Source organism: Ipomoea nil, unplaced genomic scaffold, assembly GCF_001879475.1.
Source record: "Ipomoea nil cultivar Tokyo-kokei standard unplaced genomic scaffold, Asagao_1.1 scaffold2283, whole genome shotgun sequence".
Taxonomy (NCBI): Eukaryota; Viridiplantae; Streptophyta; class Magnoliopsida; order Solanales; family Convolvulaceae; genus Ipomoea; species Ipomoea nil.
Genome location: NW_017618711.1, coordinates 3,081,209 through 3,097,991, shown reverse-complemented (window position 1 = coordinate 3,097,991; position 16,783 = coordinate 3,081,209). Strand labels below are relative to the sequence as shown.

General features: G+C 41.2%; 3 protein-coding genes across 3 annotated transcripts; 1 reads left to right on the top strand and 2 right to left on the bottom strand.

Moving 5' to 3' along the window:
* Positions 1 to 4,298: 4,298 nt before the first annotated feature.
* LOC109151283 (probable receptor-like protein kinase At1g11050) lies at positions 4,299 to 6,447 on the top strand. The gene has a single exon (XM_019299214.1). It carries the CDS (start codon positions 4,514 to 4,516, stop codon positions 6,362 to 6,364), a length of 1,851 nt encoding a protein of 616 aa, XP_019154759.1. The 5' UTR covers positions 4,299 to 4,513; the 3' UTR covers positions 6,365 to 6,447.
* A 401-nt stretch (positions 6,448 to 6,848) lies between these two features.
* On the bottom strand, positions 6,849 to 10,157 carry LOC109151287 (protein KRTCAP2 homolog). The gene is made up of 5 exons (XM_019299217.1): positions 10,051 to 10,157; positions 9,469 to 9,633; positions 8,504 to 8,555; positions 8,345 to 8,411; positions 6,849 to 7,266 (listed from the first exon to the last, which is right to left on the bottom strand). The coding sequence occupies exons 2-5, from the start codon at positions 9,622 to 9,624 to the stop codon at positions 7,176 to 7,178; spliced, it is 366 nt and encodes a 121-aa protein (XP_019154762.1). The 5' UTR covers positions 9,625 to 9,633; positions 10,051 to 10,157; the 3' UTR covers positions 6,849 to 7,175.
* A 2,831-nt stretch (positions 10,158 to 12,988) lies between these two features.
* On the bottom strand, positions 12,989 to 15,203 carry LOC109151285 (signal recognition particle 43 kDa protein, chloroplastic). Its single transcript, XM_019299216.1, has 2 exons — positions 14,013 to 15,203; positions 12,989 to 13,248 (listed from the first exon to the last, which is right to left on the bottom strand). The coding sequence occupies exons 1-2, from the start codon at positions 15,090 to 15,092 to the stop codon at positions 13,231 to 13,233; spliced, it is 1,098 nt and encodes a 365-aa protein (XP_019154761.1). The 5' UTR covers positions 15,093 to 15,203; the 3' UTR covers positions 12,989 to 13,230.
* Positions 15,204 to 16,783: the final 1,580 nt, after the last annotated feature.

The following is a 16,783-nucleotide window of genomic DNA, read 5'->3' as shown; positions in this document are numbered from 1 at the left end:
CTTGGAGTCGGCCTCGGAAGCATGCTTTCCCCCACCAGACATTACCATGTACACATTTGTGCTTCAACATTTTCGCCACCTTTCTGCCTCCAAATTTTCATACATAGCTTTTGAAAGAAACTAATTTGGGATGGTTGGATGTCACGCACTGCCAACAGGAGCCCATTATCAAACCTTTTTTGCGCTCAATTTATGCCTCAAATTCCAGTAGCCGAACTCAACCATTTTAATTTTGCAATCCTCCTCGAACCCAATTGTCAAATGTTATGCCCCATTCTGCCAGAATCAAAACCGTGAGGCGGGACCACCAAGCTATGTGGATCATCCCTCACTCAACCCATTCTATTAGCCATTTTTCTTTTCCTTGAACACGTGCCACATACTGCTCTTGGAGACCAATATTTCCATGTGTAGACTTACTTTGATATAGAAAAATTTGCTGCCCTAAAATATTCATACGCTTTCACCCAGAGCTTATGTTGAAGCTTTCCAAAAAATTGATCCTCAATTTCTAGATAAGAAGCTGCATTTTTACCCAATACCTGAAGCTGCATTTTTTCTCTCTGCTTTCCCCGTTTCTCTCTCTCTCCCCTTAGCCAGGCACGAAATCCATGCGACTTCCATAAAAATAAAATGATTTGGAACGGCAATTCGAAATTGAGGCCTTTGGATATCAAACTTCCCTTGGCAGTTCATAACGTAACGCTTCATCCATGTCTCCCCTTTTATCGTGGAGATGCCATATATATATGCTACGCATGTAATGTCTAGAGATGGTGATAAGAATTACCAGGTTTGAATATCATTAACAGAGAAGTGATAGGTTCGCCATTGCCTTCTTGCTCCTTTGGCTTTATCCACATCGTCCAACTATACACGAAGACAACCTCTCCAAAGTCTCACGATTCCCACCTTTTTTTCAGGGCGGTTCTTGTGTTGATAACATGCCACATCCTTCCTCCGCCATATTCTCTAGGGCACAAGTAACAGACCTGGAGTAGTCTGGGGACTTACCCAGCTTCTTGGACTGCTCAAACTCAGCCATTAGCTTCGCATCAGCATTGCACCGAGCCGCCGAGCTTGGTTCCGACGGGACACGGACTCGGCAAAGTCGCGTAGGCAGAGATCGCTGAGGTTGGCCGCAGACTCGGCATCCCATACGCGATCGAATCAACATGATCCGCCGAACCGATTCAGAAATTGGTGTGCAACCTTCAGACTCGGTATCCCATACGCGACGGATGACTCTGCCGAATCGATTCAGAAATTGGTGTGCAACCTTCGATCGACAAACATAAGTAGGCCGCCATGGAAATCCGACTCGCCGCTCTGAAATTTTGCCGCCACGCTCATCCTTTAGTGGTAAACCATTCCCCTAATTGCTTCCTTTTATTAGCACAATTCCCATATATAATTCGGGTTTCAAGCATGAAACAATTAGGAAGAGCCTTTCGTAAGCTTCAACCATAAAAAATCCGTATCGTCGACTGCCCCATGACCAATCAGTCGACCACGGGGACGACCGGTAGGCTATGGAGTGATGAATGTTAGTTGTTTTGCCTAGCCTGCTTCCGGGAAGGCGTCAACCCCTATAGTCTGATTTGCTTTTACTTCGACTCCGATGAGGAGAATAACGGTGAGCAGTAAGGGACCCTGATTCCGATGACTCGGATGATTCTGGCGTCAGAACGAGAAGGGTATGTCGACTCCAGGTCCCCTACCGACTACTCTCACGGCTTCTTCTTTGTTCCTTGTTGCACTCCATCATGATCATCACTCACCATTGTAGATGCTGACTTACACCTTGGATATGCAAATTGCTCCACCAATTCATCTTTCCTTCTAATTTTGGCACATTACGGTGCTGTTGTTTAATCGCCATTGACGCCGACTCCACGTCATGAGTCAGACGCCAACTGATCACTTTTCACAGACAACTATATCAGAATGTTCTCCCGTCTGACCTCGCAGATGTTTACGGTGCTGTCGTTTAATCACCATCTTTCCTCTTTTTTTTTTTTTTTTTTTTTTTTTTTCTTTTTTTACCCTCTGAATGGAGTCGGCAAGCTTGATTTTCTCGCTGGTTGCACCAACTGGGAGATTCTCCTTGCACGCTTTGGCTAATCTCCCAAGCTGAAAGTCGTATCGATGGGTTTGATGTACCGTTGCCATTCCCATCTAATGCGGAGGTGATGGTATTCCACTCCAAAAGCTGAAATATTTATCGAACAGGATTATGAAAAAACTTGCCTGTACCTTCATCAATTCCTAATTTCCCGTAGCTGTCTTTGTCTTGAACTTTTCATGCGCGTATATACATTTCCCTTTGTGTCTTTCTTGCTTCTCTTAAATCTGCCGTGTATGAGACATATGCAATTTCCCATGTGTTGACAATTCTCACCATTTTGTCTCTCTTGCCCCTTTTGTCAAGGTGAAACTGCTTATGAATAGCTTTGCTAATCTTTGTTCCATTCGTCCATGTGTGGTATTTCCTTAAGCCGAGTCCATTGATCAGTTGTCGACCGGCTTCTTGTTCTTATCACCCAAGCCCGAGACGATCGTCAGAATCCGCCACCGTTGAGCCTTCTTGTTGACTGGGACCTCCCAAAATCTTGTTGAAAGATTTTGGGAGTTGTCGCCACATATATCGCATGCCATACATTTAATTGCCATATAAATATGTGCTTTAAGATTAGTACGGGAAATTGCAGCACGTGAATATATGAAGATTAAGGCATTTTATATGCCCAAAAAAAAAATAAAAAATGCTTTGTTTTAAATACCCTGATCACCGTGCATCGTATTGACTATGGAAGCCATAGAATTGTGATCGTAGTGGACGGGGAACCACTTGTTCTACGCCACTTGCATACTCGCCTCATTGCCGACCGTATCTTTACGGCCGACTCTTTGACCCTTCTGGTCAAGTCCCTCAGTGTGACGGACTCTTGTAGACCTCGACACATCATCTTCTTTACTTGATTCTCCTCTAGTTCTCTTCTTGGTCCACGGCTCTCCGTGAACCTTTTCAATCTTCCGTCCGTAGTGACCGGACGCTCTCCGAAATTGCTCAGATAAAGAGGCAAACGTGACCTTTTGTCACGATCCCCACAGATGGTGCCAGTGTTGGTTTTTGAGTTTTCGAGTCCAAGGAGGTCCAACACAACCTTTGGCTGGAGGATACACCTTTCATAATAAGGCTACTAAAATAGAAGAAATATGACTCGATGATTTTTACGTGGAAACCGAAAGGTGAAAACCACGGGCCATTTTGGGCGGTGCCAAGCCTAATTCCACTATGTATTTTGTAGGTGTCTTTGTACATGTTGTATGGCTATTTTGTATATAGAGATGGAGTATGCTTCTTTTGGTAGAATGGAGTCTTCTTGATAACCTTCTTGTTGTGTATGTGAAATTGCCTTCTCTTGGGAGAGTGGTGTAGTATTCTATGAGAGAAAGGATGGTGAGTGGGAGGATAATATTTGGGAGAGTCCTCCCATGTGTGTAGGTGAATGAGTGGATGATCCCCCTTTCTTCTTGTCTTCTCCTCCTTTTATAGCTAGCCCATCCCCAAAAGTGTCCGTTGGACCATTTAGTAGGGTAGTTAATAGGTATTAACTTGGTTATTAGTGGGGTAATAAGTGGGAGACTTAATAGGTAGCCTTTATTTGGGGGGTTATGGATGAGGTAGATAAATAGGACTTTTAAGGGTAGATAATTAGGAATAACGGCTAGTTAGTTCGACCCTCTACCCGTGCCGACCTCCGGGTCGAGCCGACTCCTCGGTTTGGCTCGTATCTCTTTTGGGCTTGCTCCATTTTCTTCTTGGGCTTCCCTTCTTTGTCTGGGCTTTATCTCTTTTCTTCTTGGGCCCCGAGCCCACGGGGTTCACACCCCATCAACAATAGTACCCAAAAGAGAATTAAGAAGGCTTAGAGAAATTCAAACCAAAAGTAGTATTTATTTATACTATCGTTTTTAGACTAGCATTTTTACAAAGTTGTGAACATTATTCCATTCGTTCAATGCACGTGAAAAACTAGTACTTGATAAAAAAGAATTCACAAGTCATTATTTTAAACTCTATATTTATAATTATGACAATTTTAGAACCGTGTCTACTTTAGAAGGTGAACATGGTAACACAGCATAATTTGCCGCAGGTCATACACTTATTATTTTAATTCAATGTTTGCCTTCTCCAATATTGTAATCACCAGGAGGGAAGGGAGCATAAAAAATTTCCTCAATGCAAGTGTGCATTATAAAATTAGCTTTGACAACATAGGGCCGGACCATCATATTTGTTTTCTAAAAATACCAACGCATAAAACCATTTTTTTTTTTCCAACGCATAAACAAGAGACAAAAACGTGCACTTTGGAAACGAGTCAAAGCCACCCAATTCTGACTCAAATATTGTCAAAACTCACCATCTATCCAATCCTATAAAACCAAAAACCATTAAGGCCTGGCATTGTTTTGGCTTGGCTATCAATTAAAGCACAACACCATGCCCAGAAACCAGATCCTTACAGCGCTGATTATTTTCTTGTCATTTCCCTTCACTCGCGCTGCCAATTCTTCTTCATGCCCCATCAACTTCGACTACGCAAAAACCATCAAATGGGACACTTCCTTGTGCACCAGAAAGCCCAGTGAGAGCGGCAATTGCTGCCAGGCACTCCGCAGCCTCTTCGGCATCGGCCTCGCCCAGCACCTCAACCAAACCTCCACGTTCTACCTCCCAAACGCGAGCGTGGCCGCTTCTTGCATCTCCGATTTCCGGGCAGAGCTCGGCGACATGTCCGTCCCGGCTCCCCTGGTGTCCCAGTGCATGAACAACGCAAGCGATTTCACGGTTGGGGGGTGTGCCGGGATCGAAACGTTGAACGATTGGTACGAGAAAGTGGGGCGGAATAGCCCGCTGGACTCGTCCTGCGACGGGGACTTGAGCGGGCTAAGCAGGTGCAGTTTGTGCGTGGATTCCGGCATGAAGGTGAACACCAAGTTGGTGTCTTTAGATCCCAATAACTCAAGCAAATGCTTTTACTTCGCAGTTCTCTACGCCGCCGCCATTGTGAACGAATTCGGGCCGCGGGATCTCAGAACCGCCGGGTGCGTGCTCGCCCTGCCGGTGGCTAGCCCGGCCAGTGATCATATAAAGTCCCAGGGATCCAACTCGCTGAAAATAGTTTTCGGGATCTTGGGTGGGGTTATTGGGGGAGTTTTAGCTGCTGTTTTGATGGTCAAGATGTACAAGAATTGGAATAAGAAGAAGAATAATAATCTAAGCATTTCACACCTAACCAGTATAGTAGATAGTCAGATTTTCCCCAACAATGTAGGGGCGAGGTGGTTTGGGTTAGCGGAGTTAGAAGAGGCCACGAATGGGTTTTCCCAGAGGAATTTGATTGGGAAAGGTGGGAGCGGGGTAGTATACAAAGGGATCTTACCAGATGGCGCCATAGTTGCAGTGAAGGAGATTCAAGACTTTGATTCCAGAGGGGATGAAGAGTTCACCAATGAGGCATTGATCATAAGCAAGATTAGGCACCGGAACCTCCTCCCTCTCCGTGGCTTCTGCGTCACGAGCGATTCATTCGTGGGGAAGAGGCGATTTCTGGTTTACGATTTCATGCAAAACGGCAGCCTGCATGATCATCTCTTCCTCCACCACTCCAGGAACAGGCCGAAGCTGTCGTGGCCTCAGCGCAAGAACATCATTCTCGACGTGGCGAAGGCGTTGGCGTACTTGCACCACGAGATCAAGCCCGGGATATACCACCGGGACATAAAGCCGACCAACATCCTCCTGGACTCCGAGATGAAAGCCAGAGTGGCGGATTTCGGGTTGGCCAAGCAGACCGAGGAAGGGCAGTCTCATATCACCACGAGGGTGGCAGGGACGTACGGGTACCTAGCCCCCGAATACGCCCTCTACGGGCAGTTAACTGAGAAGAGCGATGTGTACAGCTTTGGGATACTGATCCTCGAGATCGTGAGCGGGAGGAGGGCGCTCGACATGTCGAGCACTAGTTCAGTTCTGGTTGCGGATTGGGCATGGGGACTGGTGAAGTCGAGTAAGGCAGAGGAAGTTTTCGACATTTCGATAAGGGAGGAAGGACCAAAGAGAGTGATGGAGAGATTTGCTCTTGTTGGGATTCTTTGTGCACATGTTATGGTGGCTCTTAGACCTACCATTTCTGATGCTCTGAAAATGCTTGAAGGTGACATTGATATCCCAACATTACCAGATCGCCCACTGCCTCTAAGCCATGAATCCTTCCGTTCTTCATCGCAATACAGCAGCATATCCATAATTGAACGGTTAGGATCTAGCTCAAGAATGAGCACCATTTAGCATTCTATTCAACAGATTCTGACTGCAAGGTTTTATACCCAGACTTCAAAGTTTTGTCACTCTAATACTTTTTTGTTGTCCTTTATTTTACATTGTTGTATGCATATAAAAAAATGTATATTACACATTAAAAAATATTCTTTGGAAAGTAAAAACCAACATAACCAAACATGTTTTAATTGTTATTGTTATAAAATTGTAATTTATGCCCCGCACAAATATGCCAATTATCAATGTCACCCCTGAATTATTAGTGGTATAAATGTGATTACTCGCCGTCTTGACATCTTCCCTGTTCAAGATCGCATTTTTTTTCCTCTATTTTTCTTTCTTCGTTTGTTTTCCTTAAATTAAGGGGCAACATTTACGCCACTAATAATTCAAGTGTGACATTGACCATTGGCATAATTGTGAGGGGCATAAATTACAATTTTCCCTATTTCTAAAGTAACACCAAACATTAATTGATAAGAAAAGCGAATAATTAGCAAATAAATGGGTTCAATTTTTGGAGTGAGAATAGCTGAAGCTATCTAAACAGTGTTTCCTAGAATCACCAGAATGTTTCAACAATTCCATGTTTGAGTCATAATAATAATACTAATCAAAACTAATCTGAGGAAAATCTTTTACATTGATGACAGTAAACCAAGTAGATGGAAAGTAACATAGTCCAGACTCTATCATAGATCACCAGGTTGGATTCCGCTAGTGCTAACAAAATCATGTTCTATGATCTCATCCTTGAGTTTTCAGCGCACATCAAAAGATTACTATGAAGATTCAAAACTACGAGACACTGTGTTCCCAATTAGTACCTTTTGGCTTTAGAATCACCTTTGGAAGCTATCATTACAGAGAGTTTGTTGATCTCATACAGTAGCCCAACAGAAAACAAAAGGCTGCATTAAAAGAAAGAAAAAATGAGAATTACTTTAGAAAACTAAACACATACATAGACATACACATATACATACACATAGATGGACTTCTTGCACGGGGCTATGGGTACAAGCCCTTATGAACTTGTACCCTTCAAAAAGCTACATGCATACTTGGAGGGTAGCGCTTCATTTCCTTTTATATATCACTCACGAATCAGTGCATTTTTTAGTATATAAATGAGCATTTCCTAATTTGGGGGGAGAAGTTCGAGTAAAGCAGCATTAAACATCCTATGAAGTTCCAAAGCAACTCACTTGAGCTGCTTGATTTCACTGAGATAGGAGAGCAGATTCAAAGCCCTATTGCCCACACTGATTTGTGGTGTTGTTTACAACATAGTTACTCATCAAATATTAGCTACCTAGGCATAAGTACAGTATTTTTTTTTGGTCAGGCCATGAGGTGTCCTGAGCAGGTCGTAACTGTAGGAGGCACCTTTAAGCCCGTACCATACTCAGACTAATCCCCATTCGCACTGGGCCGGCCCAATTAAGGGGCAAAGTGCTGGCCAGATTGGTTTTTCCATATGAGAGGGAGTTCAAACTCCTGACCTCTCTTAAGGTATGAGAGTGCACGGCCACTCATGCCAACCAAGCTGGTTAAGTACAATATTTAATTCAAAGATACATATATAGGGAGTAGCATATTTAAAATCTTTTATGAAAGTGCTTCTCCAAGTGTTTAAATATGCTACTCCATAAAAATATGGCTTCTTTCTCCCTATACTCCAAGAGTTAATTACAGCTTGGTTGGACAAGAAAATATGATCATTGTAACATAGTTGTGTGCACCATAATCCATAAAAATGATCACAATTATTACTGGAGAAAATGACATTGGATAGTCATAGATATGGACCCCAACATAGCTCCCTTTTTTTTATATCTCTTTTCTTCATGCATCTATAGTATTAGGATCTCAGGGCAGAAGACATTCTGTACTAGGATATATGGCGAACTACTCTATTCATGGTGATCAAAGATCATAATAATGAAATGGCTTCCAACAATAAAGAGTGAAAGATTTAATGTTTACCATGTTGTGATACACACTCGATGAACAGAGCTAGCAGCAACTAGAGCAACTGCCTCTGCAAGTATAACTACATAGACAAGAAAGAAAGAAAAAAATAATAATTTCAACAGTTAAGTATAGCAAATATGCTAAAAAAGAAGTTGAAGAGAATGCACTTACCCGAACCCCATCCACTCTTGATTCCATTTGTCTCTTGATAATTTCCTATGAACTGTGAACATAATACCCAATTTGAGCTAAGAAGTAGCCAATAATAATTGTACATGATTGGAAATGCTAGAAACTTGTATAAGCATCACATATACATCCAAACCAAACATACTAGATATATGCATATATGTACCGTCAAACATTAAATACAAATAGCAATTTGTATTTAAGATATGTAGATGCATTCCTTTATGCGTTTTAAGTCCGAAACCAACATTGAGAAACATAGTCCAAGTTGGTTAAATTGATTTACACTACTCATCAGGAGAACAGCAATGAATGATGATTCTATAAATTTGATGAAAAAAAAAAAAAAAAAAAAACACTGCAAGTAATATTTGAAATTTTAAATAATTCTGTAATCTGCATTAGTTGATGAAGAAACCAAAGCAAAATAGTACATACATCTTTCACATTATACACAAATTGAACATAGTTAAAAAGTGCATACATACACATAAAAATAGAAAAAATAAACTTATAGATACAAACAGACAAATACACATAATAGCCAGCAACTACAATCTAATCTCCAAGTTACAAGCTGAACTACATGCAATGATTTAAAATGCTCTCAATCGGACAAGCAAAAGTCAGGAATCGTAAAAAAGAACAAGAATCAGTAAAGACTACAATGGCCATTTATAGTCAAATAAGTACACAAGCATGTTCCATCTAATAATGGGATGTAAAAACAATTTACTGAATGCTAATAAGCACAATAAACAAATATGTTTCCAAATGCTGCTACTTAATACTGTTCCTCACTTTCTCAAAACAGGAGCAATGTCTCTGGAGTGAATGCAATTTTTAATTATGTCAAATGAAGGGAATTGTTTACTTTTCTTCATTTGATAGTGTTGTTAGTACAATGCAGCTTTGGAAACACAAAAGATAAGAGGGCGAATTTTTACCGTTAGCAAAGTAAGAAATATTAAAGAACTGGTGAAGCCTCCAAGGATGGTAAATAACTCAGAAGAGGCTAACTTTCCTCTATACATTTCTTGCAGGGAAAGAGTGGTGACAAAGAGAAGAAATGAGTATAACATAGAACTACCAGGCGCTGCCATTGATTTCAGCTGGCATGAACAAAATGAACTCATTAGATTAACATTCAAAACGAGATCAGATAGGAAAGAATGTGGCAATTCAGTTCCAATAGCGTTCAAGTTCACAAAGCCAAATAACAAATTCGTACGCACAATTCAATATGGGTAAACCGTAAACGAGTATAGTTAGTTCTAATAAGGAAACATCAAAACATTCGTTTAATACATGGGAAGATACATATGAATTCTCGAATCAAGACCAAAGAAAACATAATTTCCCAGTGTATAGTTCTGAAAAGCTGAAAATTGATTTCTTGTACGAGAACCCCAGATCGCAACGTTGGAAGATTCGTTTAGCATAGATCTCGTTTTCAGATGGAAATGTGTGTATGCGATCTTGAAGCGAGAATGGACAATCCTACGAATTGATAAGGAAGAGAAGCGTACCTCGTAACTTCGGTCGGAAAAGCTTGAGGTCGAGGGAGATGGAAGACTTGGCCCGAAGTCACAGAAAAACCCAGTATTTTGTGAAATTAAAGGGGAGAAATTACTCAAATACGGAGTAGGACAGTAATTTTTTTTTCCTTTTTCTTTTTGCCGTTTTATTTTTTTGGTTATAAAAATTTGTTATACACTTATATCGAAGATCCTATACATGTTAATTGTGGCTACTCCTACTAGTTACAAACACGTGCAATAAGCCAAAAAAAAAAAAAAACTTGATGAAGGGAAAAATAAGTTGGTCAGGTTATTTATTTAGTAGGACAACTTAGTTTGTTTATCTTTTTTTGAAAAGATTTTATTCAGTGTACCTTTCAAGCAGTGATTACTTTTATATGTGTTAATAAATGTATGTATTGCATTTTAAATGACGCACACTTTATTTTTATGGACAAAATTATCCTTACTGCATTTTTGTGAACCAAAACTATCATTATATCATTATTATAACTCTGTTACTATCTAATGAGTTCTAACATTGATAACTCCATTGTTATTACCATACACCTACATCTACTATAACTTTTCTCATTTTTTAATTATCATTTTATTAAAATCATAATATAACAACTAATTTTTTGAATGATACTGGCTCTATTACAATGTAGTATCTGTTCATATACTTTCTCAACCTACTGAAACACAAAAAATCTATAACAACTAATTTAATTATATTTTAAGTAAATATTTATGAATGTTAAATTATATGCAAGTGTATATCATACATAAATTATTTGTGCATATATACCAATATAAGTGGGTGTTAGTTTTGATGATTTTATGATACCTGAGTCCATGGTATGACCATACAAAATGGGGTATGAAAATAATTTATTGTTGGAACCATAAGTTTCTATTTAGAGTCGGGAGAGAAGTTTTGTTGAAAAGTGTGGTGTAAGTTATTCCCTCTTTTGTCATGAATGTCTTCCTTTTGCCCATATCCATGGTCAAGGAAATTGAAAGGATGATGAATGGGTTTTGGTGGGGAGGTGAGGGTGAGGGTAGGAGAGGGATAAGATGGAGGGTTTGGGATCAATTGTGTGCTCCTAAAAAATGGGGTGGGTTGGACTTTCGTAGATAGAGGGAGTTTAATCTTGCTATGCTTAGTAAACAAGCTTGGAGATTGCTGCACAACCATTCTTCTCTTGTTTCCAGGGTTCTCAAGGCCAAATACTATCTCAATTGTTCCTTTTTGGAGGCCAAGAGTGGTAGTAATCCCTCCTTTAATTTATTTGAAAAAGTATTATGGAATCTCAAGAGATTATTAGAAAACATAATAGGTGGAGAGTTAGGGATAGACGTTTATCAGAATTTGAAAAGATCTTTGGCTTCTTGATGGTACCAATGCCGATGTGACCCCCCCCCCCCCCCCCCCCCAAATGCTTGGGATGAGGATATTATCCGGGACATTTTTAATACCAAGGACTCTAAGCTTATCACTAGTATCCCACTGTCAACAGATAGAATAGAAGATAAACTCATATGGGCTAGGGAGGATACGGGCCATTTCTGTGTTAAAAGTTGTTATAGAGCCCTTACATATGATCTTTCTACTTCAATCCCTCCTGCTTTAGTAGTGGTCTGGAATTTAAACATCCCCCTAAGGTGAAAGTTTTTTTTTTTTTTTTGGCAAGCTTGTTCCTCATGCCTTCCTATTGCTTGTCTGCTACAAGTCTACAACAGAAAAGGGTGGACTGCCCTACCTTGTGTCAAGTTTGTCATGAAGAACCTGAAACAATTCTCCATGCCCTGGTGACCTGTAAAAAGGCGAAGGAATGTTGGGTTAGAATGGCCAGATATATAAATCCTGAAGGATATTACTCTTTTACTGATTGGGTGCAAGATAATATAAATGTTCTTACCAAGAATGATTATGTTGTGCTGGAACTTATGGCTTGGCAAGAATGAAAAGGTGTGGAAGAATGTCTCTACCGTAACCTTGCAGATTATTGCAAGAATTTCAACTTATTTGAGAGATTGGAGGGATCTAACTAAAAATGAGGAACTAGCATATCTACTCAAGTCAATGTAATTATCAAATGGAAGAAGCCCCAACCAGGATGGTTTAAACTCAATGTCGATGTTGCAATTGATGCAAATAGTGGTAAAATGGGTTTTGGGGTGCATTCTCATAGATGATAATGGACATTTCAAGGCAGCCAAATGTACTCCATGTAATGGCGGACAGTTGCCCTTCGGGAAACACTCTCTTAACTCAAAACCTCTCATTTAGATCATGTTATTTTGGAAACTGATGCTTTAACTGTTGTTCAAAGTTTAAATTCTAGTTTAGGAAATTCCTCTTTTGATATGATTGTGTTAGATATCAAAGATAAGCTTAATTGGGTTTCCCATCTCTTTTGTTAAGTGATCTCTGTAAATCGGAGTGGATTACCTACCCTCCTCTCTTTCTTTGTCCATACTCTAGCACGAGAGTTCGTTTCTAAGACAAGTTGCGAGGAGTGGATTACCTACCCTTCTCTCTTTCTTTGTAATGTTCTTTCAGATAAATTTACTAATGAAGATTAGTCGTTTTGTTTTTCAAAATAAATAAATAAATACAATAAAGTCCAAATAAAGGAGTTTAAGACTAAAGTTGGACCCAATAGGACTCAACCAAGATCTTTCTATTAGAAGTTACAACAATACATCACCAGCCAGGGGTGATGTAATAGATTAGTGATGACGTCCAAAAGAAAATATGAGGCCCCTTTTATGTACAAGAATACACCATCAAGTGTATGCATTGCGTCTGCCATGTTTTCGCGTGGTATGTGGTTGATTTCAGCTCCATCTAATGGTATAGATTTGTCTACATGTTGCACATCCTTCAAATAAAAAGTTTAAATTTGTCTATAGTTTTTATGTGGGGGTGTTTCATATGAACTTGAATCTTATGAGATAAATTTAGAAGGAGAGCATAGTATCTCTTACTGACTAAATATCTAGGCTACAAATATAAGAATTAATCAAAGATTGTGGAATACATCTTGTCAAGACAAAGCACTCATTTTCTGAATTAAGAAAAAAAAAGTTAAAAATTTATAGGCCCAAAGGGACAGAGAAGTGCAGCATAATATTACCCAGGGATGTAGTAAAACACTGGCTTCCCAATAACAGCTCCACTCACAACTTTTTACCATCCTGTATAATAAAGAAGCTCATTACAAGCAGGAAAATTGAAGAATGGAGCTCATTATAAGCAATCAAATGATGGAACTATCATTGATAATTATTTAATTTGTAAAAATAAATAAAACAGCATTACAAATAGCAATTTACACCCACCCCACAGATATTTAACAGGAAATTCTGTGACATCTGAACAAAATCCCAAATCAAATGTTTAACAATATGATAAGATAACTGCATTTTTTGGTATGCTATGTTTGGGCGCGTTAATCTGACAGTTTTTTTTTTTTTCAATTTTTTTTTTCTTATTCCCTTTTTCATTCGCTCTCCTCTTCTCTTTTCTAGTCACACCTACAAAAACTCATCAAACTCTATACTTATTGAGGTTGTCCTAACAATACAAGTGCCATAGTCAGACGTAAAACAAACATAACATCTGTTGGGTAAAGGCCGGTAAAGCGTCAAGTCCGTCAATGAGTGACTAGGGAATGATTGGACGGAGACGGGTGAAGAGCCAAACCCAACACTCTGTCCGGTAAAGGGCCAAGTCAATCAATTAGTGACTATGGGATGGTTGGACAGAGTCAGATGAAGGGTCGAGTCTAGCACATTGTCTCTCAAAAATGCGATGGTGGTAAAAAAATGAGCACTTTTACTGCTAGTAGTAAGCGTTTGATCATAACAAGTTGTATCAGAAACAGGTCATGGGTTCGAGTCTGAGACATGTTGTGAATAATGAATTCTAAATTGCAGTACTAGGAAAGGGGTGCACTCACATTTTCAAACTCGTGTATTAAGGTGGGATCAACATTTTCCTCAGGCTCCCATGTTGCCTCCTCAATGTCTGACCACTTCACCAAGTACTCCATTTTCCCACTCTCCCCTTCCCTTCTCTCCAACACACACTCCGCCACTGCGTACTCCAGCCCGGCCTCGAAATCGCGCACCAAATCCTCGGCTACCAGCCAACCCTTCACCCATTCGTTGTCCTCTCCATCTTTCCATTTCACCAAATACTCAACGTTCTCGCCCTTGCCTCTCTTCTCCAGGATCTCCTGCACTTCAGAGAACTCAAAAATGGCGTCTTCTAGAACCCTAATTACATTCTCCAACCCTACTCTTCGTGCGAATTGCATCGGGTTTCCCTTCGGAGTTTGCTTCAGAATCATCCTTGCCAAGTCCAGAGGCGTCTGCCCTCTGTCGTCCTCCGCCTCGGGATCCGCTCCGAGCTCGATCAGCAGCTTCGCCACGCCGGGTCGGACATAGCCGGCGGCCATGTGGAGCGGCGTCAAGCCGCCGCGCTTGTCCCGGTAATTGATCTCCGCGCCCGCTTCCGCTAATAGCTTGACGCACTCCTCCGAGCCCAGCCCGGAAACGAAGAGCAGAGCCGTCCGGCCGTCCTCGTCGACGGCGTCCACGTCCCTCCCGTCGCCGGCCTCGACGAGCTTCCGGAGAGCGGATTCGTCGGCCTTCCTGGCGGCCGTCCACCACGGGGTCTCGTACTCGGCGACGACGTCCTTGGCAATGTAGTCGGACGGGACCCAGGTCGGGGAATGGTCGTCTTTCCACTCTATCAGGTACTCCATTCCCTTTCCGTCCTCGGTGGCCCTGCTGCCGATGATCTTGTTAACCTCGCCGTAAGTTTCATCTTCGTCGTAGTCCTCGAATCGCGGCGGAGCTAATCCCTCCTCCGCTTCTTGTTGGGGGGTCTGAAGGGCGGCGGAAAGAAGGAGGTTTTGGCGGGATTGGCGGAGGCGGAAGGGCAAAGAAGTTGGTGGAGGAGGGTGAGAGAGAGTGGGAAGTTGGGGTTTGAGTTTAAGGTGGGAGAGATGAGAAGCCGCGAGCAGAGCGTCCATTGCAATGGAGAGTGGGAATGGGAGTAGAGCTTCGTTTGGTTATTTTGGGTGGCCATCAACTACTCTCACTTTCTGCAACTCAATCCGTTCAGTTAGTAGGATTTCCAATGGATAAGCTTTCTTGTATTTGATCCCTCAATTTTTAATTTTTATATTTTAATTATTTTTAAACAAAAAAAAATGACATTTTATGCAAAATTTAATATAAAACTACTGGCTCAGAGTCAACAACGCTTCCACTGAGGCTGAGGCTCGATCTCATGACCTCCCACATGGGAGAGACCACTACATGTCATCTGAGTATAAGGTGCTTGACCTGTTAAAATTAATTAAATAGAGTTAATTTCTTTTTTTTTGGTCCTAGACTTATGGTGGTAAAGACAATTTTAGTCCTCCATACCAGATTTAGACAATTTATGGACACACTTATTGTGACGATGACAATTTTGGTCCTCCGTCAGCATTCCCGTTAGATGTCCGTTTGAGAGGGGGTATTTGCATCATTTCATGATATCTTTTTCTTGCAGCCTTCTAGAGTGTCGTTCTTAGCAGATTCCTGCACTCCAGTGTAAAAACTCGTGTTTCAATTCGCCGAAGCCCTAACAGGGAGGATAGAGATGGAAACGGGAAGGTTTAGAGGGATGAGCGAGGAACGGTTAACCAGGTGTTGAGAGAGTATGGCGTTGAGTTGCAGTCCCGCAATCTTAGCTAGCCACCAAGGACTTCCCTTCAGTCAAGTGATCCAATTTGCCGAAATCCAGGCCATTATCGAGCGTGTGAAGAACACAAGGAAGATCTACTTGGTTGATATCAATACACAGAGTAGAATTCAGTGGACGATTTTGATCCAAGCTCTGGCAGAGTAGCACGGCAGTTCCCCGATCGAGCGTATTAGGTTAACCGCAATCGGAGTGGCGGAGAGGGAGAAGATGGAAGAGTGTGGCAAGAGATTGCAGAGCTTCGTAGACTCCTTGAATCTGTTGTTTTGTTTCGATACAGTCTTCCTGTCAGATCTGAAAGATTTCAGGGGAGATTTGGTCCAAGTAGAAGATGAGGAAGTTGTGGCGGTGTTGGCAAACATCATGCTGAGAACAATGATCGCACGACCGGCCTATTGCCTCGACGGTCTAATGAGAGGAATTTGAGAGCTTAGGCCGGTGGTGATGGTGGTGGCGGAAGTGGAAGCGAACAATAACTCGTCGTCGTTCATTAACCGATTCGTGGATGCACTTTTCTTCTACGACGCATACTTCAATTGCTTGGAAGATTGCCTGGATCACGACGACCCGTGCAAAAGGACCATTGGGGGGCTCCATTTTGGGGAAGGGATCCGAAACATGGTGCAAGAAGGACACTCTAGAAGGGTGCAAGAAGGACACTCTAGAAGGCTGCAAGAAAGAGATATCATGAAATGACGCAAATACCCTCCTTTCAAACGGTCATCTAACGGAAATGCTGACGGAAGACTAAAATCGTCATCGTCACAATAAGTGTGTCCATAAATTGTCCAATTTTTTTATGGAGGTCTAAAATTGTCTTTGCCACCATAAGTCTAGGACCAAAAAAGGAATTAACTCTAATTAATACATCCCTTTAGTTTGTTTGTTTGTTTTTTTTTTTTTTTTTTTTTTTTTTTTTTTTAACATCAGGAGGAGGAGATACCCGAGTAATATATTTTCTTCTACCGATAC